Source organism: Pterocles gutturalis, unplaced genomic scaffold (genome assembly GCF_000699245.1).
Source record: "Pterocles gutturalis isolate BGI_N339 unplaced genomic scaffold, ASM69924v1 scaffold2785, whole genome shotgun sequence".
Taxonomy (NCBI): Eukaryota; Metazoa; Chordata; class Aves; order Pterocliformes; family Pteroclidae; genus Pterocles; species Pterocles gutturalis.
The window spans coordinates 1-18,955 of NW_010145533.1; the positions used below are offsets into that span (position 1 = coordinate 1).

Here is an 18,955-nt window from a genome sequence, read left to right on the forward strand (position 1 = left end):
TGCAAAACTGCAGGGACTAGTTCTCCACAGCCTCCCTCCTGGCACACCTTTCTCATTGTCCTCACTCTCTGGGACCACTCTTCTTTTCCTCACCAGCTGGGTCTGGTGCTGTAAGCTGACTCATTTCCTCCACATGAGAAGAAGATCAAGTGACAGATGTAAGGCTGAGCCCTGTCTCTGCTGAAGGGACAGCTCAGTTTAGGACAACCTCTGTTACTTCTAACCTCAGGGAGAAAAGACACAGATGATCTGTTGAGCATCAGCATCCAACAGTTGATCTTCATTGTGGCATTTACCTTTGAAGTCTGGGATGTTTGTGGTTGTACTTTTAAACCTCATCTCTAATAGCATGAAATGATAAAAAATAAACTTTGATTCATACATTGGATCAGAATATTTGTTCCCTTTTTTCTGGGGTTGAAACACTCCTGAAATAGGTGAATTTTCTGACCTTGCTTGCATTGGGGTTCTTCAAAGGAAGCATCCGTTAGTAACACTGTACTTGCAGATATTTTACAAAATGTTCTATAACAAAATATAAATACGAACAAACAATGTACCATGCAGGGTGAAGATATTCTGAAGAGGTTTGAGAGATTACTCGCAGAGAATGTCTCTGTGTATGTTGCAGCAAGTATACCAACTTTGGCTACAAATTCAACTGACCTTGAGCTTTTAGAGGAAAAAGGTAATTATCTCACTTCAGTGACATCCTCAGAACTTCAGTAATGCAAAAAGGCATCTGAGAGAAACTGGTCCTCAAGGCCTATTCTGGCATGGTGCTTACACGGGTTCACAGGACAAGCACGATGTATTCACTAGTTGGTGATTTCTGTCTGTATATCAACAGATCTAAGGATTTTTCTTAAAGTTCACATTTTGTATATTTTTGCAAGTTATTGTATTCCCAGGAATGAGTGCTTGGGAATTTTTGGTAGTTATTGCCAGCTGCAGATATTAGACATCCAGACATGTTCTGGCTGTCAGGGGAGCAGTATAGATTACCATCTCCATGCTGTATCTAAACTCTTTCACTGCAGGGGCTCATGTAAAAAAGATTGATTTTGGACATTTGACAGGAGGAGTGTTGCATAGCAAATTCTGGATTGTAGATATGAAACACATATATATTGGTAGTGCAAATATGGACTGGAGATCTTTATCTCAGGTAAGCTCTGCTGCTGCATATTCAAAAATCTGGGAGAAAATTCATGTCCCAGCGCATAACAGAGAAAAATCATAATGATGTAAAATATTGACTGAGAAACAGCAAATAAACTCCTGGAGGTTGAGGTGGCTCTTTCTGGGGCTGTGACATAGTTTGCTCTCTTTGCAGGTTAAAGAGTTTGGTGCGGTGATATACAACTGCAGCTGCTTGGCCAAAGACCTCTGGAAAACATTTAGTACTTACTGGGATCTTGGACATGCTAATGCTACCATCCCATTCCCTTGGCCTCTTAATTATTCCACCCACATTAACAAGCATCATCCTCTGGAAGTAGAATTTAATGGAATCTTGACAAAAGCCTATCTTTCTGTAAGTATGTTTTAAAATAACAAGACAGATTTTAACTATGTTTAACTATTGTCCAGAAGAGTTTCTCCAGCAGTCCTCAGTTAGTTGTGCTCCAGTTGGATAATAATGCATTCAACAGGTTTCTCTGGAACTAGTCAAGGAATAAGGGTTGACTCAGCTTCAGCTGTCAGGAAGTATGGCAAGGATGGGGTGGAGGTCTCCTTTAATCACCTGTGGGCTCAATATGTCAGTAAGTATCTGGCCCATCGGGACGTGGAAGGCATGAAGAACAACAGCGGTCCACCTCAAATGCTTTGTGCTATTTTAATGAAAACTGAACAAATGTTAATATAAACGACTCACAGTCTGACAGAAACAGGATGAAATCACTGACCTGCGTGTTTTCTTCTTTACAGGCTTCTCCTCCAGCATTTTGTCCAGAAGGTCGCACCAATGACCTCTTTGCTATAATCAGTATTATCAGTGAGGCGCAGAAGTTTGTCTATGTTTCTGTGATGGAATATTTCCCTACCAGCCGTTTCGTTCATCCAGAAAGGTACGATTTTAATCCTGAGCAAATCAGTTGACTGCACTATTTAAAGGAAAAATGTTACTATTCCCTGCCTTCTGCAATGAAAATATTCAGAGTGGAGAGAACTGAGGCTTTGCTCTGCATTCACGACCACCTTGTGGACTGTGGAAATACTGATGATACACGAAGGATGGTATCCAATATTGCCCATGTGCTTCGCTAGCATTTCAGAGCAGCCTCCTGTGCCCTTCACACAGCACGAAAAGTGTAAAGTGCCAGACTAGGGCCAGTCAGGTACAACTCCCTTCAAAACACAACAGAGCAGCTTTATGAATAGAGAGAGGAATCGGAACAGCAGAAATATATCTGACGTCGGATTTTTTAAGAGAAAATATTGCTTTGCTCCTCTCTTCTGCTTCTGTTTCTCTCTTTCGGTTTTCTACTTCTGAAGACTCTTGACTTCTGTCTCTGCCACCTGCCTGACCTACCTGACCCACAGTTTAGAAGTCAGTTCTTAACTGTCCTTGCTGACCTCTGCAATGGTAGCTGAAACAGTCTCTAAAATAAACTTCTGGGCTTTTATTTTTTTATATTCTATCTAAGGACATCCAAGTTCCTGAAGCGTGCTGGGTGCATGCAGCAGCATGTCTCAAAAAGAAGATGGTAGTGGTGTTCTGGAGTGATGAAACTGTGTGTGGGGGACCACTGCCATGGTCCCAGTGGGCTGCCCAAGGTCACAGCAGAATTATGCAGACTGCACATCAACTCAAATCTGAGTAACACAGAAAGTTAGTCAGTCATGGGGCAACCACCAAGACTCCAAATCCTCTTAGATATGCTTGAATTACGAAGTTTACATGCAACCAAGTGCTCTGAGTATTGCCTACTTAAAACATTTTTGAGTTTGTTTACAATCGTCTAAATAATCTGATAAAGAATCACAGAATCACAGAATGTTAGAGATTGGAAGGGACCTCGAAAGATCATCTAGTCCAATCCCCCTGCCGGAGCAGGAACACCTAGATCAGATCAACAGAAGTAAGTTCAAGTGAAACAATTATATGCAATATGGCTTTTAAAGAAGAGGGTGAGCTCTGGGTTGCCATTCAGCCAGAATTATACCATGACTGTGTGAAGCCTCTGCTGCTCAGCTGGCCATGTGTGTGTTAGCAGGAAGGGCGTACGATAATAGACACAGATAATTACACTGTCCTTGAAACAAAACCTCTAAGACTAGCTTCCACGTGGAGAATATTTTAATAAATCTCACAGCTTAGAGGATTTTTGGTTTCTGTGTTGTACAGTTGAATCTTTGGGTTTCTTATCTCTGCTTTTAGCTAAGAATAGGTTCACAGAAAGTCTCCTTTCTCCCTTAGGAATGAGTGTGTTAATACTCCTCATTCTCCCTCTGAAGCCTTAAATCCACCATTTGTGACATCTAGGGCCTGATCTAATAAAAACATGAGTTTGAAAGGCCCAGGGAAAGCGTCGCGGGGCCTCAGGCTATCTCCACAGCAACCAGCTGTACTGTAATGAATTGGGGCTGATTAGTTCAGGTTAGGTTCCTCCAGCAGCTGAGGCGGAGGGAACAAAGCTACTGTCTTTATACCTAAGTGTTAATCAACTAGAAACGGATATATTTAAAAAATTGAAAATGTTATAAAATATAGCATTTCTAAATAGCATGGTTTTCCGAGTTTTTCAGGTTCTACAAGTCAGCCTGAGCCTGAAAGCACATGGCTGGTCTGTTGGTCATGATAGGATGATGTGTGAGGGAGGCCTTGAGAATTCAGGCCTTTGTACATAAGACCAAAAGGAATAAGTTAGGCAAATTAATTCATCATTGCTCATGGGACTGTGAACACATGCCAGGCCTCTCTATATCAGTCCTCCACCCTGTACTAAAGATGCTTGTCTTCCTCCATGCAGCACTTGCTAGGATCTACAGAATGAAAATGTTTGGAGTTATTAGTCCTGGGATGTACATTGTCCAGCTTTTACTGTTGTGTAGTTGGATGAAGGATGTTGAATTTTTTTCCCTAAGCCACTGCATGCACAAATGTCAGGAAAATGGACAGCCCTGTGTTCCCGAGAGCACAGCTGTGTTTGTTACCTCGGGGGCACACGGCATACTAAAGGCAGAGAGGAGGGATGGGGAGGGATAGAGCCTGTCCATGCTGGCTGATGGCACAGGACCACCGTGGACACTAGAAACAAGTCTCCAGGGTCCTAAAATGGCCATATTCTGCAAAATGGCTCTTGGGCTTTCTCTGGGCTCTGTGCTTTCTTTTTGACTTCATGCTGTATGAGCTAGCTGACTTCACATTGGAGTTGCTACTGTTATTTTTAGTTTCCTAGGGAAAGGAGCATGATGGCACCATGCTGTGTGTGTATCTGTGTACATGCACTTTACTAAGCTTTAAATTTTTTGATCAATTTCAACCCAATTTGGCAGAGATGGGAGATCTCAAAACACACTGGGAAAAGAACTGGCTGGGTAGAAGGCAGAAATCTTATTTATACCTCCACTGAAGGCACAAGTGCTTCTCTTACACAGATCCCATCTGTGCACGGTGTCACTTGTATTCTCAGTTTATTGTCACAGCTTTCTACGGAACTGTTTCAAAAATAGCCCTTTTTCCACTCACCTCATTTTCTCTAGATACTGGCCAGCCATTGACAATGCTCTGAGACGTGCAGCTTTCAACTACAGAGTACAAATCCGGCTTCTGGTCAGCTGCTGGACCCACTCCGACCCAGACATGCTCTACTATCTGAGATCCCTGCGTGCTCTCAACAACCCATCTGCCCACATCAGTGTTGATGTGGTATGATAAGAAACCTGATTTTAGAAGGACAGCTTTAGGATATGGGCCCCACACTGATTTTTGAGTCTAAGATGCCAGTTGTGTGTGCACGTATCAGGTTTTAGAGAAGCAGGCTGTCCATTGTTGCAGTGACTGTTTCAGGTCCTTGAGAAAATAAGGCCCAAGAGATAATCTTTGAGGAAGCAGCTATCGCAAGCTGGTAGTGATACCAAGGGATGTGCCTAGCTGCAGAGCTTGCGCCATTATCTAGGCAGTCACTTTTACCAAGTAACATGACAGTAACAGCTTGTATGTCAACTCAGTGCTCTTATCGTAGACCTTTTCCTGTATGAAGTATCTTAAATGGGTCTAATTCTGTCAGTTTTTTACAATTAAGAGCTCTGCTGACTGCCTATACAAATGGACCCATTTTCAAACATTAAATATTACACAGAGGCCATGGGCACCAGTCTGGAATGCATCAAGTGGAGATGCAGTTACCATGAGAGAGAGAAGACACAGAAGTGAGGAGGAATGATTTAAAACAAAAAAAAAAAAAAGGAACAGAAATGTAGATTTTAATAAGAGATAACACAAGAAGTTAGGCATTATTGTTGCCTGCAGTACTCCTTGTGTCTGTGATCAGCCCATTCTAGCACAAAATAAGAGCAGCAATCAGTGGTAAATGCAGATCTATTAAACAGCTGCCTAAAACGGCATTTAATTGTCTGCCCTGTAATGATAATAGCTGTGCCACTAATGGAACATTGTGAAGAAAACATTATCCTTATTTGATCTCAATTGCTTATCCAATTTTATGTATAGTGGAAGTACTATTTGTTAGTTTTCTTGGATAACAGTAAAATCTCTTTTATGGTAAATTTCATAATAGTGAGTGGACTATTCTCTTCTGTTCTATTTGTACTATTCTATTCGGTGAAAATATAGAAAGTCCGCATTGTCCAATTATTCAGTATGCTCCTCACTCTGGTATTTATACTTTTGTTTTTAATTTCTCTACTTCCAGAAACTCTTCATTGTTCCAGTTCTGAATCACACAAATATTCCTCATGGGAGAGTGAATCACAACAAATACATGGTGACTGATAAAGTCGCCTATATTGGTATGTATTCCATTTTTCCAAATGCTTACAGTATCTTCAGATCGATAGGACTGAGACTGAGATAGGATGGGTTGCAATATCAAAAAAGCCCTCATTTTGCCATGTAAAGCAGATAAACATATCAAAGTATATGGCTTTATCAGAATGTCTGTCATGGGTAAAGAAGCAGAGATGCGAAGGGGAGACAATAATGTAGGTCAAGTTCAGTAAGAGATTATTTCATATGACTGTGAACCATTAAGAACAGAGCATGACACGTCTGAGTGCACAGCCTGTGACAAGCACAGCGGGAATTTCACAGGCTGTGCTCAGAATGATGCAGTGATAGCTGATGCTCTAGTGTATAACATTATCTTGCTTTAATAAAAAGAAATTGCTGGGAGGAATTAATTCCATGCACTGTTTGTTGAACAGAATTCCAGGAAAGGAAATGAGAAAACAGTAATGTCAATTGCTGCTCAGTTCCTGAAAGTCAGGATGGTGTTTACTTTTTACTCTTTTATTAGGTTCCCTCCAAAAAGGGAATGTGAAAGAGCTCTCTCATTTCAGTCAGCTCATCTTCTAAGCAATGCAAACCAGCAAATAGCCCAGTCTTCCAATGGGCTGAGGACTTGCATCTCCAATTGCCTTTAATAAAACTTATTTCTTACTGAGTTGTCTTGAAGACAGACACACAGATTTATTTTCATGCCTAAGCGCCTTCTGGAATTGACAGTAGATTTTTCTGGAAAAGGCGAACACCAGGAGAAGTGCTAGGTGATAAAATGTTTATTTTTCACAGTGTTTGACTTTCTGAATTGTGGTAGCTTTGGAGAAAGCTCTACACAATGTCTACAGCTGGACTGACAGCTTTGCCTGGTTTAAAAGCAGGCATTACATGCTGAGCTCAGAACAGCCCCTGAGGATTTATTGATCAAGGGTACAGTTTCTCCTCTTGTTTTCCTTTAACAAATAAAGACAATTAAGTCCATTAAGGTTTTTTTTTTCTTTAAGCACATAAACTCATATCAAACACTGGCTTTTACTCCTCTTTATATCCAAATGTTGCACTCTATTCCCATATTTACAATAAGTAGATTTGTGCATCTCTGTCACAGGCTGTAAGGAATCAGAAGGTTATCAAGCTTCAGGGTTGCAGTTCCTACTGACTTTCCAAAACCTGGGGTCTGGAATAAGAAGGAGGTGACCTGTTTTTTGCTCCTCTGTTGGTCCTAATGAGATTTGCAGTTGTACAGCAAATCAGCAAAGCCAGGCAACGTGAACTTAACAAGTATGGAGATCAAACAGAACACTGGGAAATAAATGTTTTCTAATTAGCTACTTTTTCATTGCATAGGGACTTCCAATTGGTCAGAAGATTACTTTGTTAATACAGCTGGCGTGGGACTAATTATCAAACAGAATTCCACCAACCTGCAAAGAAGGCAACTGCCTATCCAGGAACAATTAAAAAACCTTTTTGAGAGAGACTGGAATTCCAAATATGCCGTGAATCTGGAAGATGTGCAGGGACAGAAAGACTGTAACTGGAGCGGCGGACTCTGAAGTGAATTGAAATATACATTTAAAATAGAAACAAAAAATATATTTGAACTTTGTTCCCTGTGCAAAACAAGGAGCTTTCTTCTTTATGTCTTTGTCAGAGAAATCACTTCCTTGTGGCGTCCACATGATTCGATGATGCGAGAACATTCACAGTTGACTCTACCTGCAAAACCATCAGTCAGTGTGTGACATTTCCTTTTTTGTGTGATTACCTCATCCCAGAGTTAATGAAATGAATACAGTGTTATATGACAAGCTGTCTGATACTAAAGCAAACATGGAAGATACATCTAGATCTCAGTACCTCAGGGATGCAGATCATTATTGCTGTGCTATTTTATCTTAGGAAGCTATATATTTCAACCTTAATGTTCCATAAACAGTGTTTGCTTACATGTGTTTAAGCATATTTTTAATAAACTCCTGGCCACTTTCAGATTTGAGCCATGTAAGTAATCACCTACAATAATGAGGGCAGATCTTTAAAAGCATTTAGGAATTAGAGGTACAGGGAAATACCTGTGTTTAAGTGTTGAGGCTAGCTGCCAGAGTTAAATACCTGGGATTTACATCTTGGGGCCAGCTTCCAGCCCAGCTGCCCTGGACCCCTGAGCATCTGGGGATGTTTGGATGTCTGTGCATTGGCATCACGCAGCAAATAGGATGGAGGGAGCGGGGTCAAGCTGCTGCATGAGTGCTGGGCTGGGGCTCTGTGAATCTCACCAGGGCTGTGCATCTTTGCCTGATACTGGAAGTGGAGTCACAAAGTGAACTTTTTTCTTTGGGACTGATGTACAGCAGAGGCGAGAGAGCCCAAGGCAAAAGCCCACAGCACGGCTGCGCAGAAGGGTCGGGCAAACCTGACCCTGTCCTGGCACTCTGTATCTGAGCTGTGAAACCACAGCAGACCTCTCCAGCCCTGAAAGGCATGTGGCAGCTGATGGCTTCACTCCTGTGTGGCAGGGCCTCATTCAGTTGCATTTTGGCTCTGAGGCCATCTCTTTCTTGCTGCAGACACAGCTCTGGGTAGTAGGAGTACAGGCTTCCCCATGATGGTGCAACCTCGCATCCTCCAGAGGAAGTGTCTGGTGCTTTTGAACCCCTGCCCTTTGTGCTGTGAAGGACAAAGGGACCTGCTGTGATCTTTTATGTGTGGACTGATTTATATCTTTGTGAATACACACAAATCCCCATGTAAATAAGGCACCTTCCTCATGAGGTCTTTTGGAGACTCTCCCAACCGATTTTTCATTTTTAGATTTCCAGGCTGCTCCTTAGCTATCTCTTCCGGACACTTCTGAGATTCCTTGGATCGTTTTATCCATCATTACAATGATCAATGCTTGTTGTTATTAAGGCAAACTTTTAAGTCATGTAGCTACGTTTACAGAGAACACTGAAATTTTGTGAGTATTCACATACGTGCAAGCATGTTGAGGAAGATGCAGGTGCTTTTAGTGCTCTCCTCCCCTATTTCCTTTCTAGAGACTGTTTAATATTTTGAGATTTCCATTCACTAATTAAAATTTCTGTCAAAGTAGAACCTCCCCGGCTGGTTTTCACTAGCTCCATTTCTCAGGTTTATTGTCCTGTACCAACAAACATATCTGTATTAATACTTGCATGCAAGAATGATATCAAACAGGTTTTTCCCAGTGCAATGAGAACACGGGAATGGTGGGTCAGTTTGAAAATCTGTTTTGAGGAGTTACATCTTCAACCAACACATTTTCTGTAGAGGCCTGCACTCCTCTAGATGGCACTCGAAGCTATGTTTTCACTCTCTTGCGGCAATAGTTATTGTAGGAATAAGACCAAAACTTCTTTCTCCTCTACCTGTGAGCTCAAATCTGACAGTGCTGGATAAGTTGTTCAGTGGGACATAGTTTCTGAGCAAGCTGGGAGACTTATCTTCTGGTAATATAAGACATGTGTGGGGTAAGCTTCAGCTTATAAAGGAAAAATTGATGCTTATGCTTCATGCTCTTTCCTTTTCTTTACTGGCATCATATGTGCTGTTTTTCCTCTACATATGAAGGAAGGGGTTTATGATTAAGACAATGAACTGGATCTAAGAGGCACTTGAGTTTGTTTCCCTGGTTCCTTGTAAGACCTTTTAGGCTTCTTTGTAGCCTGATTCTAATTTACTTGTTCTCTCTTCTAAAGTTGGAACATGGTGTAAATTATAACCAGGCTTTGAGTCTCTTAGTACTTTTCCATTTACGAAACAGGGTTAATAATAGTCCTTATCCACCCACCCTGTCTCTTTCATTTAGGTTGTGATTTCCTCAAGTTAAGGACTGTACCAAATGTAAGCTGGGGCCTCCAGTAGTATTCATTAGCATCTATTTATTATCCTTGGATTGATTTTCTAGTTTGCTTGCAGGCAGTTCAGATTTTTCTCAGTATTGGCTTATTCCTGTCTAGAAAAAGTTGCTGGTTTGGCTCTTGAGCATGAATACTCTCCTCTGATCAGCTGATCTCGTGTACCTGTGTTACAATGGAGCACAAGTTAAGTGAACCAGCCCTGCTTTACCGGAGTGGCTTTGACACGGAGCTGCTGTGCTGCTCTCCCATCAGTCTCGCTTCTGAGAGCACTTGGTTTGGTGCAGTGCATGAGGCTATAGTGCTGCTGACAGCAGTGCAGATGACAGCAAGACCGAACCTAGCTGGGTCCGTAAGTTTTATGAGTTCTGACAGGACTGCAAGGTCATCTGGCTTCACACGAGCTTGTTCCAAAAGTTTTAGTATAACCTGTTCTCAGTTTTTTCCCCCATTACCCAGGATTTTCCTTTCCCAGCTGATCCAGATAAATCATACTTTTGTTGCTTTCATCCAGGTACTGAGAAAACTTTTCATCTACCATTTATGCTATATCAATGTACACTTAATTTTTTGACAGTCATAAATATCTCCATAATCCCTGGAAGATAGCTCTTCTGTCATGGGCACTGACTTACAGACTGCTACTCTCTGCAGCTTCCTGAGGAGGGGAAGCGGAGAGGGGGGTGCCGAGCTCTTCTCCTTGGGATCCGGTGATAGGACACCTGGGAATGGTTCAAAGCTGCATCAGGGGAGGTTCAGACTTGACATTAGGAAACATTTCTATACCGAGAGGGTGGTAACATTGGAACAGGCTTCCTAGAGAGGTGGTCAATGTCCCAAGCTTGCCAGTGCTTTAAGAGGCATTTTAACAATGCCCTTAATAACATGCTTTAATTTTTGGTCAGCCCTAAAGTGGTCAGGCTGTTGGATTTGATGATGGCTGTAGATCCCTTCCAATTGAACTGTGCTATGCTATGCTACGCTCTACTATTCTTCATATGGCTTATCTCATTCAGGATTAATTTTGACTGTCTTGTCTTTGGGATATATGAGAGGTCCTGCTTCAAATATAACAACAAAATAGACAACCAATAGAGATGTATTCGTGTCTTAACAAAAGAAATTACCAGATTGGGAGTGTCTTTCTTTTTAATGCATTTATACCTTCTTTTGCATGTCAAATCACTGTTGTAGGTTTGTTTGGCTGGAGACTGTATGTAGATGTTTAGCTGAACAGCCCACTTTTTCAGATGTTAAAAAATATGTATCAGTAATCAAGGAAACCTACACAGTTAGAAGAACAACCTGAGCACCTCGAACTAAGTATGCAGGTGGGGTCAGAATCAGCCTGTTGGCAAAATGTCTGTGTTCTGCACTTTGTATCTGCGCTCCTTCCACCCTTTTGAGGGTTTTTCTTAGCTATTCCTGCAGTCAGACCATTGAGTAATACTTTGTACTCTTGTTTTTTGCTAATTTGCATCTTTCCCAAAGCCGACAGTAGCCTATTTGGAAGAAGATTTTATTGCTGCTGCTTTTCTGTACCGCTCTAAAAAAATTTCATTCCTCTTTTAAAAACATCATTGTGATTATTACTCTGTGGTCATCGCTGTCTCAGAGCTCAATTTTAATTGACTTAGTTCTGTCGCCTTTGCAACAGACTCCTACATTCAGTGCTGTCTAGGTTGATTTCTATTGTTGGCCTAAGTACATGGACACTACTTGAGAAACGTGTTATGTGAAGGCTGCTTTGCAGGCAGGTGTGAGCTGCTGTTAGAATGGGATGTCCTTTATTAAATACATTACCTCTTTCTGGACTCAATTTTTCTGTCCTGATCACAATGATTTCCTTGGTCCTGCTATATGCCATTGCTGTATGATGTGGTAATTTTGGGTGTCTTGAATAATGACTTATACACTTAGGGAAATTTCAGGGAAATGCTGCATGATCCAAATAAATGATACATGCCTAACACTTATGTGAGCAGTCTGTTCAGAGAGAGAGTTCTCTTTAGAATAATTGCCAGCAGTTTTTAGAATATTGAAGCCTACCACAAAGATATAGAAATGAAGAACATCGCAGGCTACAGATGGTTCAACAACCAAGTACACTTCCTTTACAGCCCCGTTTCTAAACATTTTGCTCTGTCTGTATTAAGTAGAATATGGAGAAAGAAAATACAGGATAGGAAAACTACTATAATGAAGTATGTCTGCACATGCAAAGCTATGAAACTCAGGATTTTTGCAAATTTAAACTGGGATTTTCAGAATCAGAAAATGCTAACAGCACTATCAGTGACTCATGCTACTCAAGTTATTATTCATATGGTGAGTTTATTGTGAATTAAGAATACAGACAGTGTTAAATGATACACGTGAAGGCTGTCACATAAGCACTCTGTTTTTTGTTGTGCACTTGACAGAGCATTAATATAAACAAAGAAGCAAATAATTATATACATCTCCTTTCCCAGAAAATCTTTGAAGCAATTCCACCAGTGTGGCAGACCATTCTCTGCATTTAACTATCCAATAAATATATACATTAAAATTTATTTATCCACATTTTAATAATTATTCTTTGTCAGCATGTTTTATTTTGGCATCTTAAAAAGTGTGAATTAGTTACATATTTTTTGGTCTTGAATTTATTCTGTTGTTTGGGGTTTTTAAAAAAATTATTTTAAGGCTAAATATGACCCACCACAATAACCAAAAAAATGAGAAGAGAGGAAGAGGTAAAGCGTTAGTCTCTCTACACTAGTATTTTGGTTTTATTTTGCATTGTAAAATGTTTGTGGAATATACATATTACCTTAGCTGAAATAAAGAAAAATATTTTAATAAGAAAGCAAAAGTAGGTCAGAAAGGTCCAAAATCTAAACAAGTAAATATAGTTCTCATAGTACTAGTTTATACTCCATTCTGGAAGTAACCTTTAACCTAAACATAACTGGTGTGTTTTTGAGAACCCTATTTAACAAGTCTTTTTGCTATCATCAAGCCTTTCCAGGTTTTGCTTTCAGGGTTCAGGCATCTTTTCAGACTTCGCTAAAACTATGGACTCCTCTGTACCTGGCATGATTGTCATCTTTGGGTCAGATTTGAAGAAATCAGTATTTTTATTAGTGTACAGAATAGCACGTCCATGAGCTTGAAAATTTAAATGTGGTAAATTCTGTTCAACTATTTTCATTAACATCAGCTTTGCTTTTTGTTTATTTTTCAGATACTAGAAAATTAAGAAAACATTTTTTCTGTACATATAGATTATTTTATTTTCATTGAGGGTTGAGGAAAGGCTGTCTTTATTTGGTTGGATCTCCAGAAATAGTACATTGACTATCTTTTTCTTCCTCCAACAAGATTAGTTCAGTTCTTGCTGAAGATGTCACAATAGTTCGAGAAACTGGAACATCAGATGAGCCCCCATCAATTTCAACTTTTTCATCCTCTGCTGTTTCTTTAGGTGATAAGCTTTCCTGCGCATCAAAAAATACATCAGGTTTATCTGATGGGCTATCTTCATCTGAGATTCTTCCCTCTTTATGACCCATGTCTTCTTTGCCAACAGTCTTAGCCTTTTTGGAAGGAGATGTGAAACCAAGCTTGGGAAATCTAAACCATCCAGTTTTTTCAGTTTGCTTAGAAGACTCATTATCTGATGTGTCAGCAGGTTTCACATCTTCTGGAACTGCTTTTTTCACTTCTGTTTTAGAATCCATGCTTGTTTCATCAGCAGAAGATGAAAAGCCAATACTTGGAAGCCAAAATTTGAATCTTCCAGGAGATCTTTTACTATCAGTCTTTTCTTTTTCATTGGTTATGTCTTTTTCTTCATCTTCTAGTGCTTCAGCTACATCCTCATCTTTAGAGAGAGGACCTGCAGTTACTCCCTCTGGTGATTTATCAGGAAGACTCTCTTCAACTTTACTGGAAGGCTTTGCTTCAACAGCAAGTGTTTTTAACTTTGGCAAACTTACTTCACCAGATTTTTCAGTCTCACCGTGTGATTTGTCAGATAGTTTAAGCTCAGCACTGTCAGTCGTCTGTGCTGCTACTCTGAAGCTTTCATCAGCACATTCAGGTTTGCTCACTGATACACCTTCTGTTGACAGCTGCTGGACTAGCACTTCTAAGTTGCTGTGTGATTCAGGCAACTTCACCTTGAGCAATGAGAATCCCAAAGTTGCAGTTTTGACTTCTGATGAGAGGATCTCTGACTCTTTCACTATTTCAGTAGTGTAAATCTCACACCTTTCAATAGCAACATGCTCAGGTTCTACTTTCTCACTCACCTCTTGGCCCTCTACATACGACCAGTGAATGTCTTGCCCTGCATGGGAAAGGGAGGACTCTACGGTAGTAGTCATCTGTGCTGTTTTAATGTCAGGTTCAGTCAATGTTAGAATCTTGCTTTTTGCTTTTTGAATACCACCCTCTAGAGCCTCTGGTGTTTCCTCAGGGATAGCAGAGCTTGCTTGCAGTTGCACTATTTCAATGTCAGTACTAGATCCCTTTGGATCTGCTACCACTTTTGACACTAAAACATCAGCTTCAGTTGGGAGAGTTTTGAAAGTGAATCTTGGTATTTTTAGTTTGGGAATTTTAATATTTACTTCTGAGACACCTTGTGATTTGTCCACTGTTTCCACTGTTGTTCTGGCAGATGCTTCCATATGATCTAGAGCTGGACTTTTCAGGCCAATAGATCCTCCTCTTTTTTGAAACTGCATTTCTGCTGTGCCTATTTCAGTTTCAGATATGGAATCGGCTTCTGACTTTGGCAAATTGATATCACCTTCAAAACCCTTCACTTCCGAATGCAGCATTCTGAACTTTGGAATCTTAAACTTGTATGTTTTAATTTTACTTGTTTCTGCTCTATCTTCTACTTGCACTTCCATCCCGGCAGACATGTCCTTTTCAACACTTTTCACTTGAAATTTCATTTCAGGATCTACTCTAGCATCCATCTTCACTCCTGGAACTTCTACCTTTAGATCTTCTGGTTTAGCTGCAACATAAGCACCATCTTCTGATCCCTTTGTTGTAGACCATTCACATGTAGGCCTTTTTAATTGGCTTCCTTCACTGTCTTTTCCTATAACTTTCATCTCACCCTTTATCTTTCCCTTTTTAATTAGTCCCTCTTGATTTTGAATATCTAGCTCTTCCTTTGGAAGACTAACATTTATTTTCTCCTGTGTTGCATCCAGAGTAATTTCAGCTGCTGATGGTTTACATCCTACTCCTAAAGTCCCTAACTTAGTGGAGCTTTCTACCTTTGGGACTTCTGTATCATGTGATTTGACTTTATGGTCTTGAAGAGTCAGAGTACATGTAGGAAACATATTTGTTAAACTGTTGTCTTTGTCAATTTCTGAAGCAATTTGGTATGGTTTAGACAATTCTGCTGAAGACACTGTGAATTCTGAAGTATGCATTTTTTGTCCTTCAGGACCATGCTTAACTATGTCTGCATAAGTTTCAGTTTTTGGAATATTCACTCTACTATCTGTTCTTTTAGTGGATAATGAAATATCTCCTTCCATTTTTGACAAGCTAACATCAGAACTCTTCACAGAATCTCCTAATTTTAGAATCCCTTCTTTTCCAATAGTAATTTCAGTGATCGCATGTGGTAATGAGAAGGTGTTTTCAGGTATACTTGTTTCAGGTTGCACTTCGGCAGAGGGAGTGCCTACCTGAGCTTCTCCCGTACTTCTTTCAATATCAGCATCACTTTTTTTTTCCTTTAAGGATGTCCTGCCAAATGCACGTATTCTGAATTTTGGCATTTTAAACCATCCTTGATGTTCTTCAATCTGAACTTCTTCAGCTTTTATTTCATGTTCTTCTTGTAATTTGGTTTCTTTCTCCTCAGGGCTCTCAAGAGCTCCCTCTGTCATTGTTTTAGACACTGACTGGAGGCTTATGTCTACCTTTGGAGCTTCAATGCCAGCTGTCAGAACTTGGGGTGTTTTTATCTTACAAACACTTACTCCAGGATCTGACATACCAGATGTAAGTTCTGATGCGGGAACTCCCACAGCACTGTCAGCAATTTCATTTGTCATTTTTATCTGGGTTAGCTCAGCTTCTGGTTTTGGAGAGCTGATCTCTGTCTCTGGGCCTTTCCCTTTTGTTAGGGAGATTCCAAACTTTGGCTTCTGGAATTTGGGCATTTTAATCTTCCCTTCAGGACCTTCCAATTTCATCTTTCTTCCATCCACAATTGATGATCTTTCTGTTACTATTTCAGGGCTCCTCAGTTCAACTGAAGCTTCTCCTGTGGGGAACTTAATACCTGCTTTTTCAACGGTATCTTCATCAGTAGAACTCAATTTTAGGACAACCTGTTGAGAACTCCCCTCTGAGAGAGGCAGAGAAGTATCAATCTTTGCTGAGCTGACTCCTATTTCAGTTTGGGAAGCTCCAGTTTCTATTTTGTAATGCTCCAGAGTGGGGATCTTAACATCAGCCAGTTTTATGCTTATTTGTGTCCCTTCTTCTGTCCTTTCAGAATGACTTCTTTCTATATCAGGTATCTGTATTGAAACATCACCCTCTCTTTCTGTTTTAGGAATAGTAGCATCAGCTTCAACTTTTGGTGAGTAAGTCTGAGATTTGGGAACCTTGATCTTGGAAAGTGAAATTTTAGGCATGGCAAATTGAGGCTTTTTAATTGGACTTTTTTGTTCAACTTTTCCTGTAGATCTTTCCTGATCAAGGGCTGAGCCAGTACCTTGATCATCAGTTGCAGATCCTTTCACTTCTGTGTCAATTCTGCTTGATGTTACACCAAGTTTATGACCTTCCAAATTTGCTCCAGAATCCAGTTTAACAGTTGCTTCCTTCTTTGGTGACCAACTGAAGGATGGAAGTTTGAATTTTGGCATTTTGAAATGTCCTTCTTTCTCTTCTCCATCTCCATCTTGCTTTATTTCCCCTTTGATTTTCAGTGTTGTATCTGAATCCTGAATATCATTGTCTGTTTTTGGAATAGAAATGTCAGCTGATGGGAGATGAACATCAGCCTCTGATGTCTTATTGTCAGCTTTGGTCATTTTGACTATAGGGCTGTAAGCTTCTGTTCCTGTACCATACTCCACCTCCAAATTTGGTGCTTCAACAGCAATGTCACCTATCTCTACCATTGCTTTTAGTTGAGGAACCTTGACTTCTGATTTAGATTGGATGACCTCCTTTTCTGACCCTTTCCCTTTAGAATGTGTAATTCCAAACTTTGGCATTTGGAATTTAGACACTTTTGGTTTTCCTTCAGGACCTTCAATTTTTATTTCTACATCACCCACAGGGATTTCACTTGATCTTTCAACAGTTGTGTCAGGACTCTTCAATTCAAGGGAGCCTTCATTTCTCATCTTAATATCTGAGGTGGACAGGCTGGCATTAGCAGCAGCTGATTTCAATGTCAGGTAATCTTCTTCACATGTAGGAAGTGTAACCTCACCTGTAGACATGCTAGTATCCATCTCTATTTTGGGAGCTTTGACTAGTGGTTTGGAAAATTCCAAAGTCGAGACTGTAACTTTTGGCATTTTTATGCCCATTCCTGCCCCTTCTCCACTACTCCGTTTCTCAGATTTCTGTACTGAAACATATTCTTTTTCTTGTTTGGGGACACAAACATCAGTTTCCAATATAGGAAGAGAGTCCTGGAATTTTTCACCCTTAATTTTAGGGAATGAAGGTTCTTCCAGATGTCCCTCACCTTCAGAAGGAACAACAGCTTCTTTCTTTGGTGACCAACTAAATGAAGGCAGTTTAAATTTTGATGTTCTAAATTTCTTTTCTTTCTCCTCAGTGTCCTTCTCTCCTGAAACTACTTCCTGTTCTGCCTTGCACTCTAAACCTGGGCCATGGATTTCCACTTCTAATTTTGGCATGGTAACTTCCACTGATTGGAGACTGACATCCAGCACTGGTGCATCCAGAACAACTTCAGGTGAAGCCTTGTGCATCTTTAAAACTAATTCGGAATCAGAGGTCTGAATTGGTTTTTCAGTATCAGTCATATCAGATGTTATCCTTCTCTTGGAAATTTCAGATTCCACTTTGGAACCAATGTCACCTTCTGATGGTTTTCCTTTAGACCAAGAAATTCCAAATTTTGGTTTTCGGAATTTATGAATTTTAACTGTAACCTCTGTGTCAACCATAGATATTTCAGCAGATGTTGTTTTACCTCTTGGCTTCAGACTTCCTTCCTCCAAACAAACACGTTCATTTAAAATTTCAAGATCTGCTACAGCAAGATTCTCGTCAGTAAGAGATAATGTTTTTGATTCAGATTCCGCTAGATGCATCTGATACTTAGTAAGAGTAATATCCCCTTTTGGTAATGGGGAATCCTGTTCAATTTTAGAAGAACCAATATCAACTTTGGAGAAACCCAAGCTAGGAATTCTGAATTTAGAATTTTTAGAAATACTATCTCCCTTATTATCAGGAAGAGATTTAGATCCAGAACTGGCTGAAATAACAGCAGGACTATCCTCTGCTAAAGAATAACAAAGGGCTTCTGACACAGAAATTTCAGCTGAAGACTTCCTCTGTGCCTGAGATTTCAAACTTTTAGAAAGAGAAACCTTAGGTACTCTAAAAAGAGAACTTTTAGCTTTACCCATATCAACCTCTTTTCCAGATGAGAAATCCATAGCAACATCAGAAATAGGCACCTGGATCTCGGCCCCAGGCAGGGTCACGTCGACTTCAGCGGTTCCTGAGGGCCCCGTCACCTGGGGCTCCTTGAGGCTGACATCCACTTCAGCGGCCGTCGTGCCCTTGGCCTCTCTGCTGCTGGCCCAGCCAAAGGAAGGCATGCCGAACTTGGGCATCTTGAACTTGCCGTCTTTGGTCTTCGCGGCCTCCTTCTCTGGGGCCTTTGCTTCCCCTTCGAGGGTGAGGGCCGCCTCGGGCGCCTGCAGGTCAACGCTGGCCTTTGGAAGGCTCACGTCAACGGACGGGAGGCTGATGTCCACCTTGGGAGCTTTGATCTCAGCTTTGGGCATTTTGAGGGAGGGCTTCTCCAGCTTCCAGCCGGCTCCTTCGGTTTTGGCACTGGGGACGTCGGCTTTCC

The 18,955-nt window shown here is 40.7% G+C and overlaps 2 protein-coding genes across 2 annotated transcripts; one reads left to right on the top strand and one right to left on the bottom strand.

The window, feature by feature from the left end:
• Positions 1-561: 561 nt before the first annotated feature.
• On the top strand, positions 562-7,524 carry PLD4 (phospholipase D family, member 4). The gene is made up of 7 exons (XM_010085395.1): positions 562-688; positions 1,041-1,168; positions 1,337-1,537; positions 1,933-2,072; positions 4,711-4,876; positions 5,883-5,979; positions 7,316-7,524. The coding sequence occupies exons 1-7, from the start codon at positions 562-564 to the stop codon at positions 7,522-7,524; spliced, it is 1,068 nt and encodes a 355-aa protein (XP_010083697.1).
• Positions 7,525-13,157: 5,633 nt separating this feature from the next.
• Positions 13,158-18,947, bottom strand: AHNAK2 (AHNAK nucleoprotein 2). Its single transcript, XM_010085396.1, has 3 exons — positions 16,960-18,947; positions 15,872-16,722; positions 13,158-15,172 (listed from the first exon to the last, which is right to left on the bottom strand). Exons 1-3 carry the CDS (start codon positions 18,885-18,887, stop codon positions 13,158-13,160), a joined length of 4,794 nt encoding a protein of 1,597 aa, XP_010083698.1. The 5' UTR covers positions 18,888-18,947.
• Between the last annotated feature and the right edge of the window lie 8 nt (positions 18,948-18,955).